This window comes from Adiantum capillus-veneris, chromosome 24 (genome assembly GCF_014529385.1).
Source record: "Adiantum capillus-veneris isolate H3 chromosome 24, ASM1452938v2, whole genome shotgun sequence".
NCBI lineage: Eukaryota > Viridiplantae > Streptophyta > Polypodiopsida > Polypodiales > Pteridaceae > Adiantum > Adiantum capillus-veneris.
The window spans coordinates 113,178,089-113,196,608 of NC_140954.1; the positions used below are offsets into that span (position 1 = coordinate 113,178,089).

The 18,520-nt window shown below is 43.2% G+C and overlaps 1 protein-coding gene across 1 annotated transcript; it reads right to left on the minus strand.

The window, feature by feature from the left end:
• Positions 1–875: 875 nt before the first annotated feature.
• LOC147426976 (uncharacterized) lies at positions 876–2,427 on the minus strand. The gene has a single exon (XM_086498747.1). The coding sequence runs from the start codon at positions 1,812–1,814 to the stop codon at positions 1,326–1,328; it is 489 nt and encodes a 162-aa protein (XP_086354873.1). The 5' UTR covers positions 1,815–2,427; the 3' UTR covers positions 876–1,325.
• Positions 2,428–18,520: the final 16,093 nt, after the last annotated feature.

Here is an 18,520-nt window from a genome sequence, read left to right on the forward strand (position 1 = left end):
ATAACGCAATTTAAGAGACAAAATTACATTGATTACTTACAATCATTTATTATGATTAGCCTTGGATCGATTAGAAAGTTAGATGGAGTAATAAATTGTTGATTGTTTTTGTTTGAATATATGGAGAAGTCCTCTTGATATTGCAAACTATGGTAAAGGGCATGGACTAGTGTAAAGTCATGATATCACAAGCATACATCTTTTATATCATGTAAAAGCCAGGCTACAAATATGAGATTGATAAAAAAATATATAAACAATGCCAAAATTCATTGGATCTAAGCTGCTCTTTCCTAGAAGCCTCTATTTACTACATGCATTTCGAGTTAGACATACATTTATGTAAAAGAATCTATGTTTTCTGTGCAAAATCACATACTTAAGCTTATCGCTTAAACTTGTAGTGGGTACAAATTACCTAAACTAATCTAAACAGTGCCTGAAAAGTGAGATAATGTAGAACACACAAGGTATAGTCCTGTCAGTCAAAATTAGGGTGAAGTAAATGTCTAATTTTCTTGAATAGAAGAAGAAGGGTCCATCAAGTGCGGATGCTAGTCTGTGCATTAACAAGACACTCATGTGTCTGTGCATGCATATATCATCCGAATTGACAAGTGAATGTGTGTGTAAGTGTGTTTAGTTCCCTCTAGAAAATGCGATATAAAATTAATTCCCTTAACATTTGTTAGGTGACTACATGAGGTATGGTTGCTAATGAGTTACAAAAAAATATAACTACTCTTAGTTGAGGTCAACAGCTTGGAAAATCAGCCAAAAATAACAACATGTCAAAGAAAAATAAATAAATAAATAAGCAACGAACGGCTCCTTGGCAGTGAGGGCCGTCTTATGAGAGTTGTGTTGCAGGTGTGCCTAATGGAATTACAACACTCAGGTGATGCAAACAAATCTACAGAGCCCAAAGACTTCAAGAATCACGTAAAATAGTCCAGCCAGGCACAGGTACCCGAACAAGAATAGACAAACTAAAATATTTCTAAGTTGTGACTTAAAGAAATTTTAAGGAGGTGCCCAGATTTATCATTTGGCATACATTTGCCTATGCACCTTACAACTTGTAAAACTCACAGAGCAAACCGATATACCAACAAGAATTTTGTGCCACAAGGTGACCAACTAGATGAAAAGATTTTCCAAGAAAAACATGTGTTTTTAAGCTTTATGAAGAGTAAAACTTTACCACGTCTGCAAACACAAAATCCAATTCTTTACTTAAATTTTCTCTATGGAACCCTAATTCAGCTGCAGTCTGGAATCCTGCCATCTTGAACTTACTTAAAATTTTTTTATGGCACCCCAATTCAGCTGCAGTCTGGAATCCTGCCATCTTGAACTGCAGACACGAAGTCTGCAGGGACATTGGAAATATCTTTTCCAAGGCTTGCCAGCACTAGTATAGCCTCTATGCGGTTCTTTTCAGAATCGTTGACGTCTGTACCATCACCACGAGAACCATCATTATTGTCATTATCATTACTATTTGCGTCATCACCACCTCCCTCACCTCCACTGGCCAGCTCTGTTGGATAGAGAGTGGAGGAAGCACTTTGACTAAACCTGAACCTTTGAGAGTGACATGACTCTTCAACAATTCTTGTGCTGTTGTTGAAGGTTGCAAGATGCCCTACCGAAATTAAGGAAGGTTCAAACAGGGAATATAGTGAGTCCCTTATGCTTGGTTTACAGCTAGGCTGACATCCATTAAGGGAAGAGGCAAGAATTGATAGCTTCTGAGGAGCAAATACGCTTGGAGAAGATGGTGAGTGTAATGTCGTCAGATTTAGAGCCATCTTGAGGTGCAAAGGAGGGATTGCTACATGGAAAATACCACAATGAATGACAGAGAAAATCCTCTTTCACTCCTTGAGGGGTGATGAGGTGCAAGTTTAGGCCAAACGGATACAACTCGTGGGACTCTAATACAATGCTTAGGTAGTAAAAATGAAGTAAACTAAGAGTACTAAAATCGTCAGGCTAAAGTCAGCAGCAATGACCTGCATCGGCCATCGTCAGAGAAAGTATTGCAGCGGTCGCCGTAGAGTTTCGTCAATGTCCACTGTTGTAAGCAGTCTTTTGGGGGGGGGACGGCGGGGGTAGCAGACGAGGGGGAGAGAGAGCGAGCGAGTGGGGGTTTGGTTAGCGTAGAGAGACAGAGAGAGTGTGAGAGCCGAGTTGGACGATTGCAGAGAGCTAGAGAGAGAAAGGCGTTGATGAGTGCATCCCACTAATGGCCGCCAGGGTGAGAAAGAGAGAGAGAGCTGTAAGAACTCTGTGTGTGTGTGTGTGTGTGCGCGCGCACACGCGCGTGTGTGTGTTTGGCCACCAGTAGGCTTGAGAAAAACGGGTGGACGGCGGTTGCAATGGGGAAGTGTCATTTTGCAGGATTGTGCGTGAAAATGGCGACTGCAGTTGGTGAGACGGAGGTTATAAACTGAGAAAAGGGAGAGTTAAAAGAGAGAGTTGAGGGAGAAATTGTGAGGATGGCCGCCACACACAGTTGTGGGTGGTGGGGTTGGAGAACTGTGGCTTTCGGCATCCTCTGGTGGGTGTGGTTGTCCAGTTTTCGGCCACCAGTACTGGTGCATGATATGTCATTTTAGTTGGTGGGGGAGAGTGGTAGAAGAAGTTGATTGCGTGAGGGCAAAGCAAGTGTTATGGTGGGCGTCGTGATTCAAAAGTGTAAGTGTGTGTGTGTGTGGGGGGGGGGGGGGGGGGGGGGGGGTTTGGTTGCATGGTTGCAACTTCTCTTGCAGTATGGCCGGACGAACATCAGTGTTTCCGTATAGGTCCTGCCGTTGACTCTATTGTATGCAGTCGTTGCCGTTTACGGCCTGCTGCAGACGCTATTACTGCACACCGTTGCAATCTGCTCTATCTCGCTTGCAATCATTCACTCGCGGCTATTGCACATGTTTGTGGTCATCGACCTTGCACTACGTAGACATGGCACGTTCTGTCTCTCCTTTTTGTTATTTTGAAAACAAGAAGCTTATTAGAAAATTATTATTAGTATTAGAACCATTTTATTAATGGATCTTTCAAGCGCTATTTTATCGAAGATTGGGGCGGGGTCCTTTGGAGTCATCATTTCATGATCGAATTGATATGTCATGTATCTAGAGGATTTGATTCCTACAACTCTAAATTTTCCCTTCTTCCTCTCCTTACAATGTACCCTCATTCTGCCCTCCCATTACTTCTCAAAGTAGGTACTCTATAAGAAATTCAAGATTAAAAATAATCGTCCTATTAGGCTTACTAATAATCATAAAAAAAAATTAGTTTGTATGTGCGCATTTGACAATTTAAGGTTCGCATTTCAATTATCATTTCTCAAACGAGATACACATGTATTCCTATATATGAAAGAAAGGTGGAGGTCGCTTAGCTCTATTAATTGTAGCTCCTTTCCTTGTCATATCCATGCATAGTTGTGATACCAGGATCATTTCCAAAGATTTGATACCACTCCTACAAACGAGAGCACAGAAGGCCCTGCATAATCGAGCAAACAGTGTATTGCAAGCCATAAGCAAACGGAACCGCATACTTGGCACATCCACGAGTACATAATCAACGTTGCAGACGAACAAAGAGAGATAGAGAGCGGGAGAGAGGGAGAGAGCACGTACAGGTACACCTCCTAGAGGGGAGTGCTACACCAGCACGGTGAGAGAGAAAAGAGGGGAGGAGAGAAGAACAACGCGGACATTGGGTGCAATCTCCCCTCTTGCAAGAGTGACCATTTTCCTCTTGCACGTATTTGATTTATAGATTTCTTGAATGGTCAAAGTGAGTACAAACTGGCCGGCCAGGCATAAATGGTCAAAGCTCATAAAAGAGCACTTGAAAATAAAATATCATAAATGTAATATCCTTTTGCAATAGCCTAGCTCAGTTAAGCCTTTTCCACCTGTGAGCTGCAATAAATAATAAAATATCAATTCCATAACAACAAGAGCAACAGGGGGTTTGGTTTGATCCAGTCACAATGCAAATGTTTCAAGCTTTTGCGGTGTTTAATGCAACAGTAGGAAGCTACCAAAAGGAGGGAGTTTTCCTCAATTACCAAAGCACTTCAATTTGTGGTGAAGAAAATGAATCAATTCAAAGGTAAAGGTGTAACAAAGAATCTTTGTAGATATGTAAAGGAGATGGAGCTTCATCGAGTGCCCGAAGCAGAGATGGTGCAAAGTTTTGAACTAGCTGTGGTTCCCGAGATTAGAGAGCTTGTAAGGGGAATTAGAAATGAGCATGGGGCAACTTGGGAAGCATTCAAATTAGCCTTGAAGGAAGAGTATTTCATGGAGGACTCTGAAAGGATAACAAAGAGAACTTTTTTAGAGTGGGTAGTTTGCCAAAAGAGGGGATTTCGCCTACCAAATTGCTAAGGGAATTTGAACGCCGATATGATCTATTGTCAAGGACTAAAAAGGCTACGCTAAACTCGGAGAAGATAGAGCTCTTTTTGTAGGACACAGGTAAAGAGATTCAAGAGAAGCTAGAGCTACTACTTGAGGATAAGGATGCAGAACATGGTTTGAAGACAAATTGGAATGAGCTTGAAGATGCATTTCACTGCTAGCTAAGGACAACGACGGAGAGACAAGATGCTAGTTAACCCTAGTCAATCCCCAAGTGTTCGTGAGAGTCCCATAAAGCCTGTTATTGTGGTTTTAAAGAGTGACAAGTCCATTCTAGATGATATTGTCAAGGGAATACAAGAGCTCAAGTTAAAGCTTACAAGGCTAGAAGAAAAGGGGCAACCATCAAGACAATTTACAGAGCAAAGACCTCAAAACAGAGAAGGCTTTGTAAATAGATGCATATGGTGTGATAGTACTGACTATGGAAGGAGGGATTGTGAAAGTTTTAAAGACGCTTGGACAAAGGAGCTTGTTTTCTTTAAAGATAAAAAAATTCACTCAAGTGAAACCAGTAAGCTTCTTTGGAACAAACTTTGGAAAAGGTGAGATGAAGAAGCTAGTTGAGGACATGGCTATTAGCCATGCCATCTCAATGGTTGAGGAAGCTGCCTATGGGTTGAAGGTGGAGCCTATAAAGAAAAGAGGAGTCAAGGTTGGAGAAGAAGCATCTAATGGTATTAGAGAGCATGGCCATGCGCTACAAAATCTGCTATGAAGGCTAAAATGACTATAGAGGTTTTACATGAAGCTGTAGACTGCATTTAGCTAGAAACAGGTTGGAATGACCCTGTGGAGTACTCTTTGTCAATGCATGCATACATTGCCAAATGTCAAGCCAATGAGGCCATTGTCAAAGAGAAACGTAGGCGTGAGAAAGGGGATAAAAGGGCCTTCAAAACGGGCGACGAGGAGTGGAGGCAAAAATGACACAATGCGTCCTAGATCACCTTCCCCGCAACAGATGCATGTCCCTGAAGTGCCTATGCAAGAAGCCTCTACAGAAAAGAGGAAGGAAGCAACAAAATCCAAAGCAAAGGGCCTGTCCTACAAACTCCAATCCGATATAGAGGCAGCAACCGATCTCAAAACGGTTTGGAAGAGAGGATTTAAAATAGTAAGGTGGAATTTACCTTGGGTGAGGTCCTTGGAATAGCAAAGAGGGAGTTTCATGAAGAAATAATTGATATCATAAAGAGGAAGCGGAAATCTCTTATTAAATCTATCCATGTACAAGGTGAAGAAGAGAATCTAAATGCACACGGAGTACAGGTCTATGGTGAGCAAGGTGATCAAACTATTTCTGGATGCTGCAAGTCTAGGAGAGGAGTAAAACACGTTCGCTGCATGGATGATGAAGATGAAGTTGAGACCACTCACAAGAGTTACTACTTGAAGAGTCACTAGGCAAGAGAAACTACTCAGACCCTAGTAAAAGTGGGAAACATAGAAGAACCATACATTGCGTTGCTAGATCATAGGTTAGAAATTAACCTCATGTCAAAGAGTCTTTATCAAAAAGGAAAATGGCCAATTGATATAAATCATGGATGGATGATTCATGCAGCAAAAACTCATCTGGGGAGTTGTACGGAGCTTGTCTAAATGTAAAGGTGACTATAGGGGATGTGAAAGATGACCAAAATTTCTCTGTGCATGAGATGTTTACATACCCTCTTATCCTTGGGCAGCCATACATCACTCCTCCTCTCATGGATACTAAGATAATGGACGATGGGTCAGCTTATGCTAGGATAAGGAGCAGGGATGGGAAGCGTACAGTACAATTCTTTATTGTTTGTGTGGACCATGAAAGGAACCGTGAAAGTCTTAGATGTTCAGCTTATATGTGAAGCTACTAAATATATGGCTTCTCTATATACCCAAGTCCCCTCTATATATACATCATCTCATGTGTGTAGTCTACACACTTTGGGGTTCTATTTCTGTGCTCTCTCTCTCTCTCTCTCTCTCTCTCTCTCTCTCTCTCTCTCTCTCTCAACATGGTATCAGAGCAATACGTTTTCGTTTTTGATTTTTCTCATGATTGAAAACGATTTTGCAGAAACTATACGCCAAAGAGAACGGAATCGATGTGGTCTACAACTTTGCAACTGAAAGTTTTTTCAAATTCTGCACCGATTTTTAGTTATTGTTCGCGGACTGCGTACATGTCCAAAAAAAAACTTTCAATTTTTATTTTCGATTTTTCTCTTGATTAAAAACAATTTTGCAAAAACTACCCTCCAAAGGGAACGGAATCAATGTGGTCTACAACTTTGCAGAAGAAAGTTTTTTCAAATTATGCACCGATTTTGAGTTATCGTTCGCGTACTGCGTACATGTCCGAAAAGCAACTTTCCTTTTTTGTTTTCAATTTTTCTCCTAATTGAAAACAATTTTGCAGAAATTACCCACAAAAGGCAACATAATTGATGTGGTCTACAACTTTGCAGATGAAAGTTTTTTCAAACTCTGCACCGATTTTGAGTTATTGTTCGCGGACTGCGTACATACCTAAAAAGAAACTTTCGCTTTTTGTTTTCGATTTTTCTCCTGATTGAAAATGATTTTGCAGAAAGTACCAACGGAAGCACTGGAATCGATGTGGTCTACAACTTTGTAGAAGAAAGTTTTTTCAAATGTTGCACCGATTTTGACACTACAACATAACCCAAAGTTATCGATGCTCTATATATCGACGCCCGTACCTTTCCACGCACATATCGACGTTGTTTGACCCCGTCGAAAGACGCGTCGATAAGTGCGTCGATATGCGTGTGGAAATACGCGTGGAAAGGAAAACATTTTCATGCGTATATCAGCAGCTATTTCGACGCGTATATCAACGCACTTTTGGACGCTAAAAAATTGGGGAAAAAAAAGGGGAACCCGCGCGTAGGAGCCATTTTCGCCCTCAACGCGCGCGCTCAGATCTTGGCCGAAACCTGCTGCGCAGGTATTATGGCACTCTTCCGCCCCCCCAACCCCTTTCTCTCTCTCTCTACACATCGTGTGTGTGTGTGTGTGTGTGTGTGTGTAGGAAAGAGATAGAGAGAGAGTGGTGTGTGTGTGTGTGTGTGTGTGTGTGTGTGTAGGAAAGAGAGAGAGAGAGAGAGAGAAGTGTGTGTGCATGTAGGAAATTAAAGAGAGAAAAATGTATGCGTAGGAAATTAAAACTAAAGAGAGACACACACACACACAGAGAGAGAGAGAGAGAGAGAGAGAGAGAGAGAGAGAGAGAGAGAGAGAGAGAGAGAGAGAGAGAGAGAGAGAGAATTAATGTATACGTAAAAAATTAAAATTAAAGAAATAAATGAAATGAAATGTTATATTAACGTCTTCAAAAGGCCAAAGTGACCTATGAGACCAGAAAGTTACAATGTGGTGGATCTGATACAAAGTCAGAATAACAAGATGACAAAATGACAAAATAAAATATTATGGAATCCTAAACTGCTGGGTGTGGACTAAGCAGCTAAAACAGCTAGCTAGGATAGGTAGATCATAGGAGATCCAGCATTCGCTGGCGGACCTCATCAATCTCCTCCATGGTTAGTAGTCTGACCGGGCATTGTGCATGTCGAGCCAAAGTGACCTGGATCGTCTGATGCAGCCTCTGTCTATGTTGTGTAGTCTAGCCTCCGCAGTCATGGGCGTCTGGATCTCCCTAGCCTAGTCGCTCGTTCGATCAGTACGTAGAGAGATAGGGAAGTAGAGAGAGAGAGAGAGAGAGAGAGAGAGAGAGAGAGAGAGAGAGAGAAAGAGAGTGATATATATATATATATATATATATATATATATAGAGAGAGAGAGAGAGAGAGAGAGAGAGGAAATAGAGAGAGAGAGAGAGAGAGAGTGATATATATATATATATATATATAAAATATATATATATATATATAGAGAGAGAGAGAGAGAGAGAGAGATGGAGAAGTGGAGAGCGAGACAGAGAGAGAGATAGGGAAATAGGAAAATAGAGAGAGAAAGAGAGATAGTGAGAGTGAGATCGAGAGAGAGAGAAAGGGAGATAGCGAGATCGAGATTGAGAGAGAAAGAATGAGAGATAGGGTACATAGACAGAGAGAAAGAGAAATAAAGAGATAGAGAGTGATATATATAGAGAGAGAGAGAATTAACTAGAGATAGCTACAGAAATAGAGAGAGAGAGAGATAGATAGTAGATAGAGAAAGAGTTAGGTTGGCTAACCAATTGCATGTGTGAAAAGGACAGAAACTCTCTCTATCTCTCTCTCTCTCCCTCTAGAAGAAACTATGGAACTAAAAGAGCCAAAGGGGTTTTGCCCGCTACATGCATTGCCATGTACACCTGGGAGTGCACGTATGTGTCTATCCATATAGGATTTGACCAATAAAGACGAGATTTTGACCCGGTGGTCCTGATCTCCATACACCTCTGGACCGAGGTGTACGGAGATTGGGCAAGACTAGAGAATGCGAGGTAGTTTACATTGTGAGGAGTATATATATTAAACAACATTCATAATCATTGTAGATAACAACGTCATCAACTAACATGGAGGAAAAGATTGCATGCTCGTGCACGCTCTGCAAGTATCAAATCCTGCACAAGCGTAGGATATGTAATGACCATGTGCACAAGTACGGAGAGTTTGCTAGAGAAACCGTACAAAATCTACGATACGACTCCTACAGAACGGGCATCGATTTTCACGACATAGCACCTATATCTGAGAGAGAGAGCAAAAGGATTATGCGTGAAGGTCCGACCAATATAGAGCCAAGGATGGAAGCACAAAAGGGCTTAAAGACAAAAGACGACGGCATGGAGGAGATGTTGGATCCCTTCTTCTAGACAAGTGCGGAGAATGCTAACGAAGTAGCACCAGAAGCCATGCGCCTATCTCCTGAAGACATGTTGAGGAAGTTGGCACGTCCACCAATCTATGAAGGTGCCAAAATATCTCTGCTTCATACTTGTCTGGCATTTTTGAATCTTCAGTCAGTGTACGGGTGGTCAGATGCAAGCGTCACTGCTTTGTTTAGGTACATAATTTACAAAAGAGATTTTCCGATTGCAACGGTGAGGTTGATGGAGCAAAAGATGTCGTGTGCACACTCACACACCCAGACAACCCAACACAACACAAGGAATTTACTTGAATTCCTCACCTCACTCACTACCACTCAAAAGCTCCCTAAAAACTCTACCCACAAGCTCAATTCAAACTCCAAGCGCCTCGACCTACAAGCTCTTGCCTGCCCGCAGACACTACAAGGTGAGTCGAGGTGATCAACACTTGAAATCACGCTTGATGGTGACTAAAATATACAAAAAAAACCATAAAAAAACCAAAAACTCCAGCCACAAAAGGCCACTCTCAAACCATTGCAAAAGCTTCACTAAACTCCAGTCTCTTGGACTCTTTGGAGTAGCGCCAACCCTAATGGCACCGATACAGGGTCACATAGTCATGCACAAAGCCGCACCTTCTTCCTTCAATTCCTTGCACACACACATCCATGGAAACCTCAGAACTTACATAGACTCTCCCATGTGTAAAATTGAAGAGAGAAAGCTCTCATTCACTCCTCCATACACTCGAAAACAGGACACGAACGCGACGGGACAGCACTAGACCACCTGTAGGAACCCTGCTTCCTCCCACACACAGAGGGGTGAAAGTGTTGATATTTCTCTTCAAAAGTCCTCCCTCAGCTGGAACATGCACGCCACCGTGAGTGATGTGGCTATCAGAAGCCATTTCACACCTTTTTTGGCCCAATTTTGGCGAGTTTTGAACCCTGGCAGGCATTTTTCGCAGAAAAAACCCCCAAACGGACTCCAAAATTCACCAAATTTTGCACGCTTGATCCTCGATACCCAAAGAACATTTCCACATCCCCACATTCCATTTTTGACTACTGCTAGGGCGACGCCGTATCACCGCAGATCAGGCGCCGCAAATAGACAGATACCGCATGTGTCAAACTTCTCGAGCGTGATGAGAGTACCCACACTTGTCACTTGCATTATTTACATTCTAGGAGGCTCAAACACATTATCTAGAGCCAAAATAATCCACCTAGAACCATATGCAAGGCCACGATACCCTATCCACGCATGTGCGTATGCTCGACTGCCGACACGCAAGCATGAATATTTACAATGTGCACACGTTGCCCCATTTTTAAAACTTGAAACCACTTTGTAAATCTCCCAAAATGCATGTATTTACATCTTTTTGTACATATGACCATGCATATACGCACTACTTTGTACATACCAAAAGTGGTTTATCGTCATTGCCCAACCCCAAGTAGAGCATTTATGCTCAACACTTGCATCAAAACAGTGACAAAAAAACTGCAAAAGTGACCCAAAAATTCCTCCAGGATCATAGGGAAACTCATCAAGATTTATAGCAACACCTATGTGCCCAAGAATTCCACTCACACCAAATAAGAAAGCTTTTATCTTCTTGCATGAATGCCATCCTCCACCTGGATCCCAGGATAATCTAAATCTTCTCCAAGGTTGGCACATGCCATGTTGTACCATACTTTGTTCCAATCTGAAGAACCCACAAATACCTCAAAATGCAACTCATAACTAGAGCCCATTTGATTTACAACCATAAATCCCACATTATCTTCTTGATGCATTGATTGCTCTTCACTCCCCACGCCCAAGAGACCGTCACTCCAAGCATTAACAACTCCATTCCAAAATTGAAAACACGCTTCAAAAAAACTATCACCAGCATGTTCTTCTTCCAGAAAAGACATTTTCCACTTGAAAAGACAAAGACATGCATACAAGGCCACATAAGACATCATTACCCAGTCTTCATCATGCCGACTAGCCCCAAGACTCGCCAGTTGCCAATCAGGATCTTCACAGATAAAGGGATAGGGGTCAAACATACATTCAAGCATGTGAAATGCATCCATAAGATCACTATGCAAGCAAAAAGTCACTTTACCCTCCTTGTCATCCACATCCTCAAGAAGTTTATACTTAACAATCGCATGGCACATATCATGACGGACATCCCTTGGAGACGGCACTAGCATCACGGACATCCCTTGGAGATGGCACTAGCATCAAATTCTTGAATACATAGAACTCATCCCTATCACCTTCATGACCCAATACCTCTGCATCTCAACCACTAGAGGGTTGCCCAACCCCCAGCTTTGGTAAAGCACATGTATCCAAGGTCACATTGACCATCATAGCATCATCCTCTCCTGCATCATCTTCACTTGTCGATGGAGAAAGTCTTTTTCCATAGCCCACCATCTCATCATCAAAGCAAGCATCCATATCATGTTGCTGCAAAGCTCCTTCCCAAAAGATACGTTGCTCTTTGTGCAAGGCTACCATATCCTTCAATGGATATAGTGACTCTATGTCATCATCGCACCAAATCTCACAAGCATCAGATGTGTCACCATCATAGGTTACCTCATCCTTGTCAATTTCACTCTCATCATCTTCACTTTCCACACTAGTGATCAAACTTTTGCATTCATCTACGATGTCCTTGCCATTTTGCACCATGGGCATGTGTATGGTCTCTAAAATTGCTTCACATACTTCATTTGCATTGACTTTGTGCATATGGGCATCCACACCTATATCCAAGCTATTATCCTTGCTAGCATGACCACCTGCAATCATGACTTTATGCACATAAAGGTCATCCATGCCTCTAGCAACACACAAATTTCTCTCCTTTCTTAGCGCTAACTTCAATGCTTCATGCATGGATTTGGGCTCTTTCTCTTGCAATTTCATCTTTAGGACCGGCCGCAATAGACTCGTGAATACCTGTATTCTTTGGCTATTTGTAAATGTAGAATATAATTCCTCTTTAGACATGGCTTCCACATGCAAAAGAGCATCTTTACACACTCTCCAAGCATCATCAAATCTTGACCAAAAATCTGCATCAGACTCGTGCTCTTGCATAAACAAACTAGTGACCTCTTTCCATGCATCTTGGTGAGGGATCACCTTCTTAAACCGCTTCAAAAAGCATCTCTTAAGCATGCCCCAATTCGCCTTCTCATCCTGTTGATAAGCCCTCGTACCATTCTCTTGCATTACCTCTGAACACTAGATTGATACCTCCAAGCTTTTGTTCCTCACTTGGAACTCCACAACATAAACATGTCAAATCAAACTCATATGATGCAAGCCAATCGTCTGCTTCCTCAAAACCTGTGAAATTTGATGGTTGCAATGGAACCACCATCATGAAACTCCCCTCAACATCCAAAATGTGCATACATCACTGCTCAAAATCCAAATTCTGGGTGCACAACCGGCAATTTTCAATCCCCAGTAGGATTGCCAAAGGATGATGGAGCAAAAGATGTCGTGCGCACACTCACACACCCAGACAACTCAACACAACACAAGGAATTTACTTGAATTCCTCACCTCACTCACTACCACTCAAAAGCTCCCTAAAAGCTCTACCCACAAGCTCAATTCAAACTCCAAATGCCTCGACCTACAAGCCCTTGCCTGCTCGCAGGCACTACAAGGTGAGTCGATGGTGATCAACACTTGAAATCACGCTTGATGGTGACCAAAATATACAAGAAAAAAAAAACCAAAAAATAATGCCACAAAAGGCCACTCGCAAACCATTGCAAAAGCTTCACCAAACTCCACTCTGTTGGACTCTTTGGAGTAGCGCCAACCCTAATGGCACCGATACAGGGTCACATAGTCTGCAGAAAGCCGCACCTTCTTCCCTCAATTTCTTGCACACACACATCCATGGAAACCTCAGAACTTCCATAGACTCTCCCAAGTGCAAAATTGAAGAGAGAAAGCTCTCATTCACTCCTCCATACACTCGAAAACATGACACGAACGCGACAGGACAGCACTAGACCACCTGCAGGAACCCTGCTTCCTCCCACACACAGAGTGGTGAAAGTGTTGATATTGCTCTTCAAAAGTCCTCCCTCAGCTGGAACACTCACGCCACCGTGAGTGATGTGACTATTTGAAGCTATTTTACACATTTTTTGACCTTTTTTTGCCCAATTTTGGCTAGTTTTGACCCCAGGCGGGCATTTTTCGTAGGAAAAACCCCCAAACAGACTCCACAATTCACCAAATTTTTCATGCTTGATCCTTGATACCCAAATCACATCCCCACATTCCATTTTTTACCACTTCTAGGGCGACGCCGTATCACCGCAGATCAGGCACCGCAAATAGACAGATACCGCATGTGTCAAACTTCTCGAGCATGATGAGAGTACCCACACTTGTCACTTGCATTATTTACATTCTAGAAAGCTCAAACACATTATTTGGAGCCAAAATAAGCCACCTAGAACCATATCCAAGGCCCCGATACCCTATCCAGGCATGTACGTCTGTTCGACTGCCGACACGCAAGCATGAATATTTACAATGTGCACACGTTGCCCCATTTTTAAAACTTGAAACCACTTTTTAAATCTCCCAAAATGCATGTATTTACATATTTTTGTACATATTACCATGCATATACGCACTTCTTTGTACATACCAAAGTGGTTTGTCAACGTGCTTGGAGAGCTTTTTAATTTAATGTGGCTTAAAGAGGTCCTTGCGGGAGCAACTTCTCCCGGCTGGCAATGAAATGCCCCCCTCCAGGCCAGACGCAAAGCAACTATTGACCTCAGTTGGCTTGGACTACAACAAGATTCATGCATGTGCAAACGATTGCATTCTTTTTTGCAATGAATTCGCAGATTGTCTATAGTGTCCTAAGTGCAGAGCAATGCGCTACAAACAAGATGCAGGTGGCAAGACAGTGCCAGCTAAAGTGTTGCGGCATTTCCCTATTATTTCTAGGACAAAAAGCATGTTTCGTTGTGGTTCCATTGCAAAGTTGATGCGGTGGCATTCTACGAATAGATCCACTGACGCAACATTTAGGGTGCCCACTGATTCAAAGGCCTGGAGGCACATTGAAGATACCTGGACAAATTTTAAGAGTGAACCACACAATTTGCGTTTGGGCATGGCAATGGATGGAGTCAATCCATTTGGCTTGAGAAGCTCGTCATGGAGCACTTGTCCTGAGTGCCTTATCAATTACAACCTCCCGCCGTGGCTTGCCATCAAGAAGGGTCATTTGATATTAAACTTGATTGTACCTGGTAAGTTCAAGGCAAAAAACATGGATGTTTATCTAGATCCACTAGTTGACGAGCTCCAGGAGTTATGGCATGGGATCGACATAGCAGATGTGGTTGAACCAGTAGGAGAATAGCATGCAAGGATCCATGGACTTCTTATGTCGACTATGCATGATTGGCCAGGATACGGAGAAGCTTCTGGTACGTAATGGTTCTTGATATACAAAATTCTCGCTATTCGCAATCACTTTGCCTTGGCATGATTCATGCTTTAATATATGCAGGGCTAACAACTTCGGGATACAATACATGTCCAATTTGCGGGCAGTCTTTGGATGTGCGCTATTCTGCCTCTCTTCGAAAGACAATTTATCAAGGCCACCACCGTTATCTTCAAGATGGCCATCACTTCTGCGAAGGTCAGCTTGGTCGTGTCGAATGTCGTCCTATGCATGTACAAGAGTGGCATCGCCAATGGGAGCAACATGAGGGGAAACCTGTTCCAGGAATGAAACGTTTGTCCATTCTCCATACGTCGCCGTACTGGGGTGATCTACTAATTAACCATTTACTGGATCCAATGCATATATTCAAGAATGTGGGAGAGCTCCTCTGGAAGACAATCATGGGAATGAAAGAAAATCGAGCTTCACGAGATGATTTGCAGTCAGTTGGAAAGATGCCAGAGCTGTGGCCTTTCACCAATGCAGCTGGCCAAACGAAACTTCCAAGAGCGCCATGGGTATTGCTAAAAAATGAAGAGCGACAAGTTAAAAGGGTGATTTCAGAGTTCAGGACGCCAACAAGATATATGCGATGTCTCAAGACAGCATTCACCCGTGACGATCAACTGTCAGGACTGAAATCGCATGGTTGGCATAAGTTCTTGCGATTCATTCTTCCAATTGCGATCAAGGGGTGTTTAACGGAGGAAGTGCGGACCTGCATATACAAGATTTCAGAGCTAGTGCGATGGATCTCTTCCAAGGAGATACGAGAGGAATCTATTGCAGTCGCAAGGGCTAACTCCATTGAGGCAGTTTGCATGATTGAGAAGTATCTACCCACGAGATGCCTAACTATCCAAATTCACTTGCTTATCCATGTAGTAGATGAGGTTGCAGTGGCAGGTACAGTCCACAACCGTTGGATGTTCTTTCTAGAGCGGTTCATGAAAACACTTAAGGGTTTTGTTCGCCAAAAAGCGCGTCCAGAGGGGAGCATGGCAGAAGGATGGCTGGTGCAAGAGTCTCTTGTATTGACGACCGAATTTCTATCCGTTTCTGACCCAGAAATTCCTTGACTGTGGAGCGATGAGGAGGATGCAAGACTGGTGGGAGAGGAGCTGCAAGGGCAAGGGGTGCCGAAGAAAATGAACGACGCCATGCGAGAAAAGATCATGAAGTTCTGTATACTAAATTCAGCGCCGATGCAAAAATGGCTTAAAAGGTACGAAGAAGAGAAAGAGAGATGCAATAGGGAGCGACACGATTTCATGCGAAGCCGAACGACTAGAGGCTTACCCTTGCCAGACTATCTCGCTCCTCTACCTGAATTCCCTACAATGGCATGGTTGGACAAGACAGTGAGAGCAGCTTGACAGATCAAATAACCCATATCTCTAGAAGAGGAAGAGCTGGCTATTGGATGTGACTGGAAGTATCATACATACATGGCACTGTGGTCGCATGGAAAGAATTTCAGAACACAACAAATTGATAGCAGAAGAAACACGTTTGACAGTGGGGTAATGGTTAGTTTCACGCAAAAGAGCAGGGCCAGTGCCAGAGACAGGAATGAGAGCACTAGCAACCTGGATTACCGTGGTCTGGTGTCAGATATCCTGAAAGTCAGCTTCACGCGGTTTGAGATGTTTTTGTTGGATGTGAAGTGGTTCAAGGTGATTACTTCTGGTCGCAATGCAACGGTACGTAGAGATGGAAAGAAACTTGTGCAAATAGATTCTACAAAGGTTTGGACAGATGCGAGCGACACATTTGCTCTCCCTGAACATTGCGAGCAAGTGGTCTTTGTACCGGACCCTTGAGAGTGACAATGGTGGTTTGTGGTTCAGGTTGCTCCAAGAAATAAACAAGTATTTGAAGGGCAAGATCTCGTGGAGGAAAGTCAGTCAGACGACGTCCATACTACTGTGACATTAGATGAGATGGACGAAGGTATGGCAGAGGAAGCTGACAGATATATTAGGGATGACACAGACAAGGCAGAATTGACACTTGTAGATGAAGATGCAATGGATGAAGACAATCTGCCAGAACGGGTTGGGACAGATTTATGTTTGCAATTAGAGATAGACGATGATACGATGCAAGATCTTATCGATGATGCCTCACTCGTCAAGGCCTAGGCCTGTAAGTGTTTGTGTAAAGACGTTGATTTAAAATTAAGCTTAAACTTAATTTAAAGAAAGGTGTTCTGACGCTTTATTTTACTTTCTTTGTGCAGGACTTTAGTATGGCAGACCAGTTTCCAGATCCCGCTGCTATGAGTTCAAATGCATTCATGGGCTTCGTCACACGGATGACGCCTGCTCAGATGGCAGAGGCTTCTCAGTACTGGGTAGCCAGAGGCACGGGTACTACGCCTCCGGGCTTCACACCCGAGGGTGTGACGCCTATGGGGGGGATGCCTGGGGGGGGGGGGGGGGGGGGGGGGGGGGGGGGGCGCTACTGGTACGACGCCTCCGGGTACGATGCCTGCTTCTCCCATCACGGCCGCTTCAACACCTAGGGGTGCGGCAGAGGCGGGTACATGCTTATCTCAGCACAGGCGTACTCACCGATCTCGGCGATCGTCAGGTGGAGGTGGTGGTTGCTGTGGAGGAGGGTCTATAGATGCTTCAATCCCTCCTCGCTCACGACCCCTGTCCTACCCAGACACACCTCTCGACACACCTCGGACACCAATGGGGACACACGATCCTAGTGCCTCCAAGCTCTATACTGTACGGACGGATGGTTCTGTTGACATGGATAGAGTCGGGACTGAGATGAGACAGCGGATTCGCCAGCTCGCAGAGTTACAGTTTTCGACCAAAATTCTGATGCCTTGGCTTGAGCAGGATGAGGACAAAGTCAGTTACATAGTGGAGATCATCTAGAGAGAGTACTAGCCTGCTCCCGGTTCAAAGGCTGTTCCGAGGAGGTGGATCAAGGGTGTTGCACGCGACACGTGAAACATCAACGAGATGCAGCTCAATAGGCTTTCAGGACCGGCTCACCGAAGCCTTCGGGCATCCCACACGAGACGTGGCTGCAGATCAGGGAGGATGAGCGAACAGCGGACACGCGATTCAGACAGCAGCGTTAGGCCGCGCAGATACGCGAGATGACCAGGGGGACATCTCATCTTGGCAGCGGAGGCTTCGACACCTTTCGCTATGAGTTTGTAAGTTTCTAATCCAATCCTAACTATGACGTGTTTTAAAACGCGATGAATCATGTATTCTTATTACTTTTATTTTTGTATAAACACAGAATCTTGCGATGAATCGAGCCCCGACACGCCAACAGGAGACAGATGGATATCACAGAGGTATCGACACAGAAACGCTTCTGTGTCTCTTTTTCGTATAGACATATATGGTTATGGTTATTGTTCATACATTTATTGTTTTCCTTATGGTTATGGTTATTGTCATTGTCATTGTATAGACATGGTTATTTCTCCTATTCTTGTATAGACATGATTATGGTTCTTATTTTGTTTATGGTTATGTTTAACTTTCTGGTTATGCTTATGATTATTGTTAATTTTGTTTATGGTTATGGTTATCTGCATTATGGTTTTGATCAAAGTGGTTATGGCCGGTTATGGTTTTAATTTGGTTATGGTTTTGCACAAATTAAGTTCGTTATGGTTATGCTTTTAAGTTGGTATGGTTATGGTTTTTCACAAAGTTCATTTCATTT

Bases quoted from the DNA above. Each gene is read 5' to 3' on its own strand.
- LOC147426976 (XM_086498747.1), bottom strand. From the start codon at position 1,814: ATGGCTCTAAATCTGACGACATTACACTCACCATCTTCTCCAAGCGTA.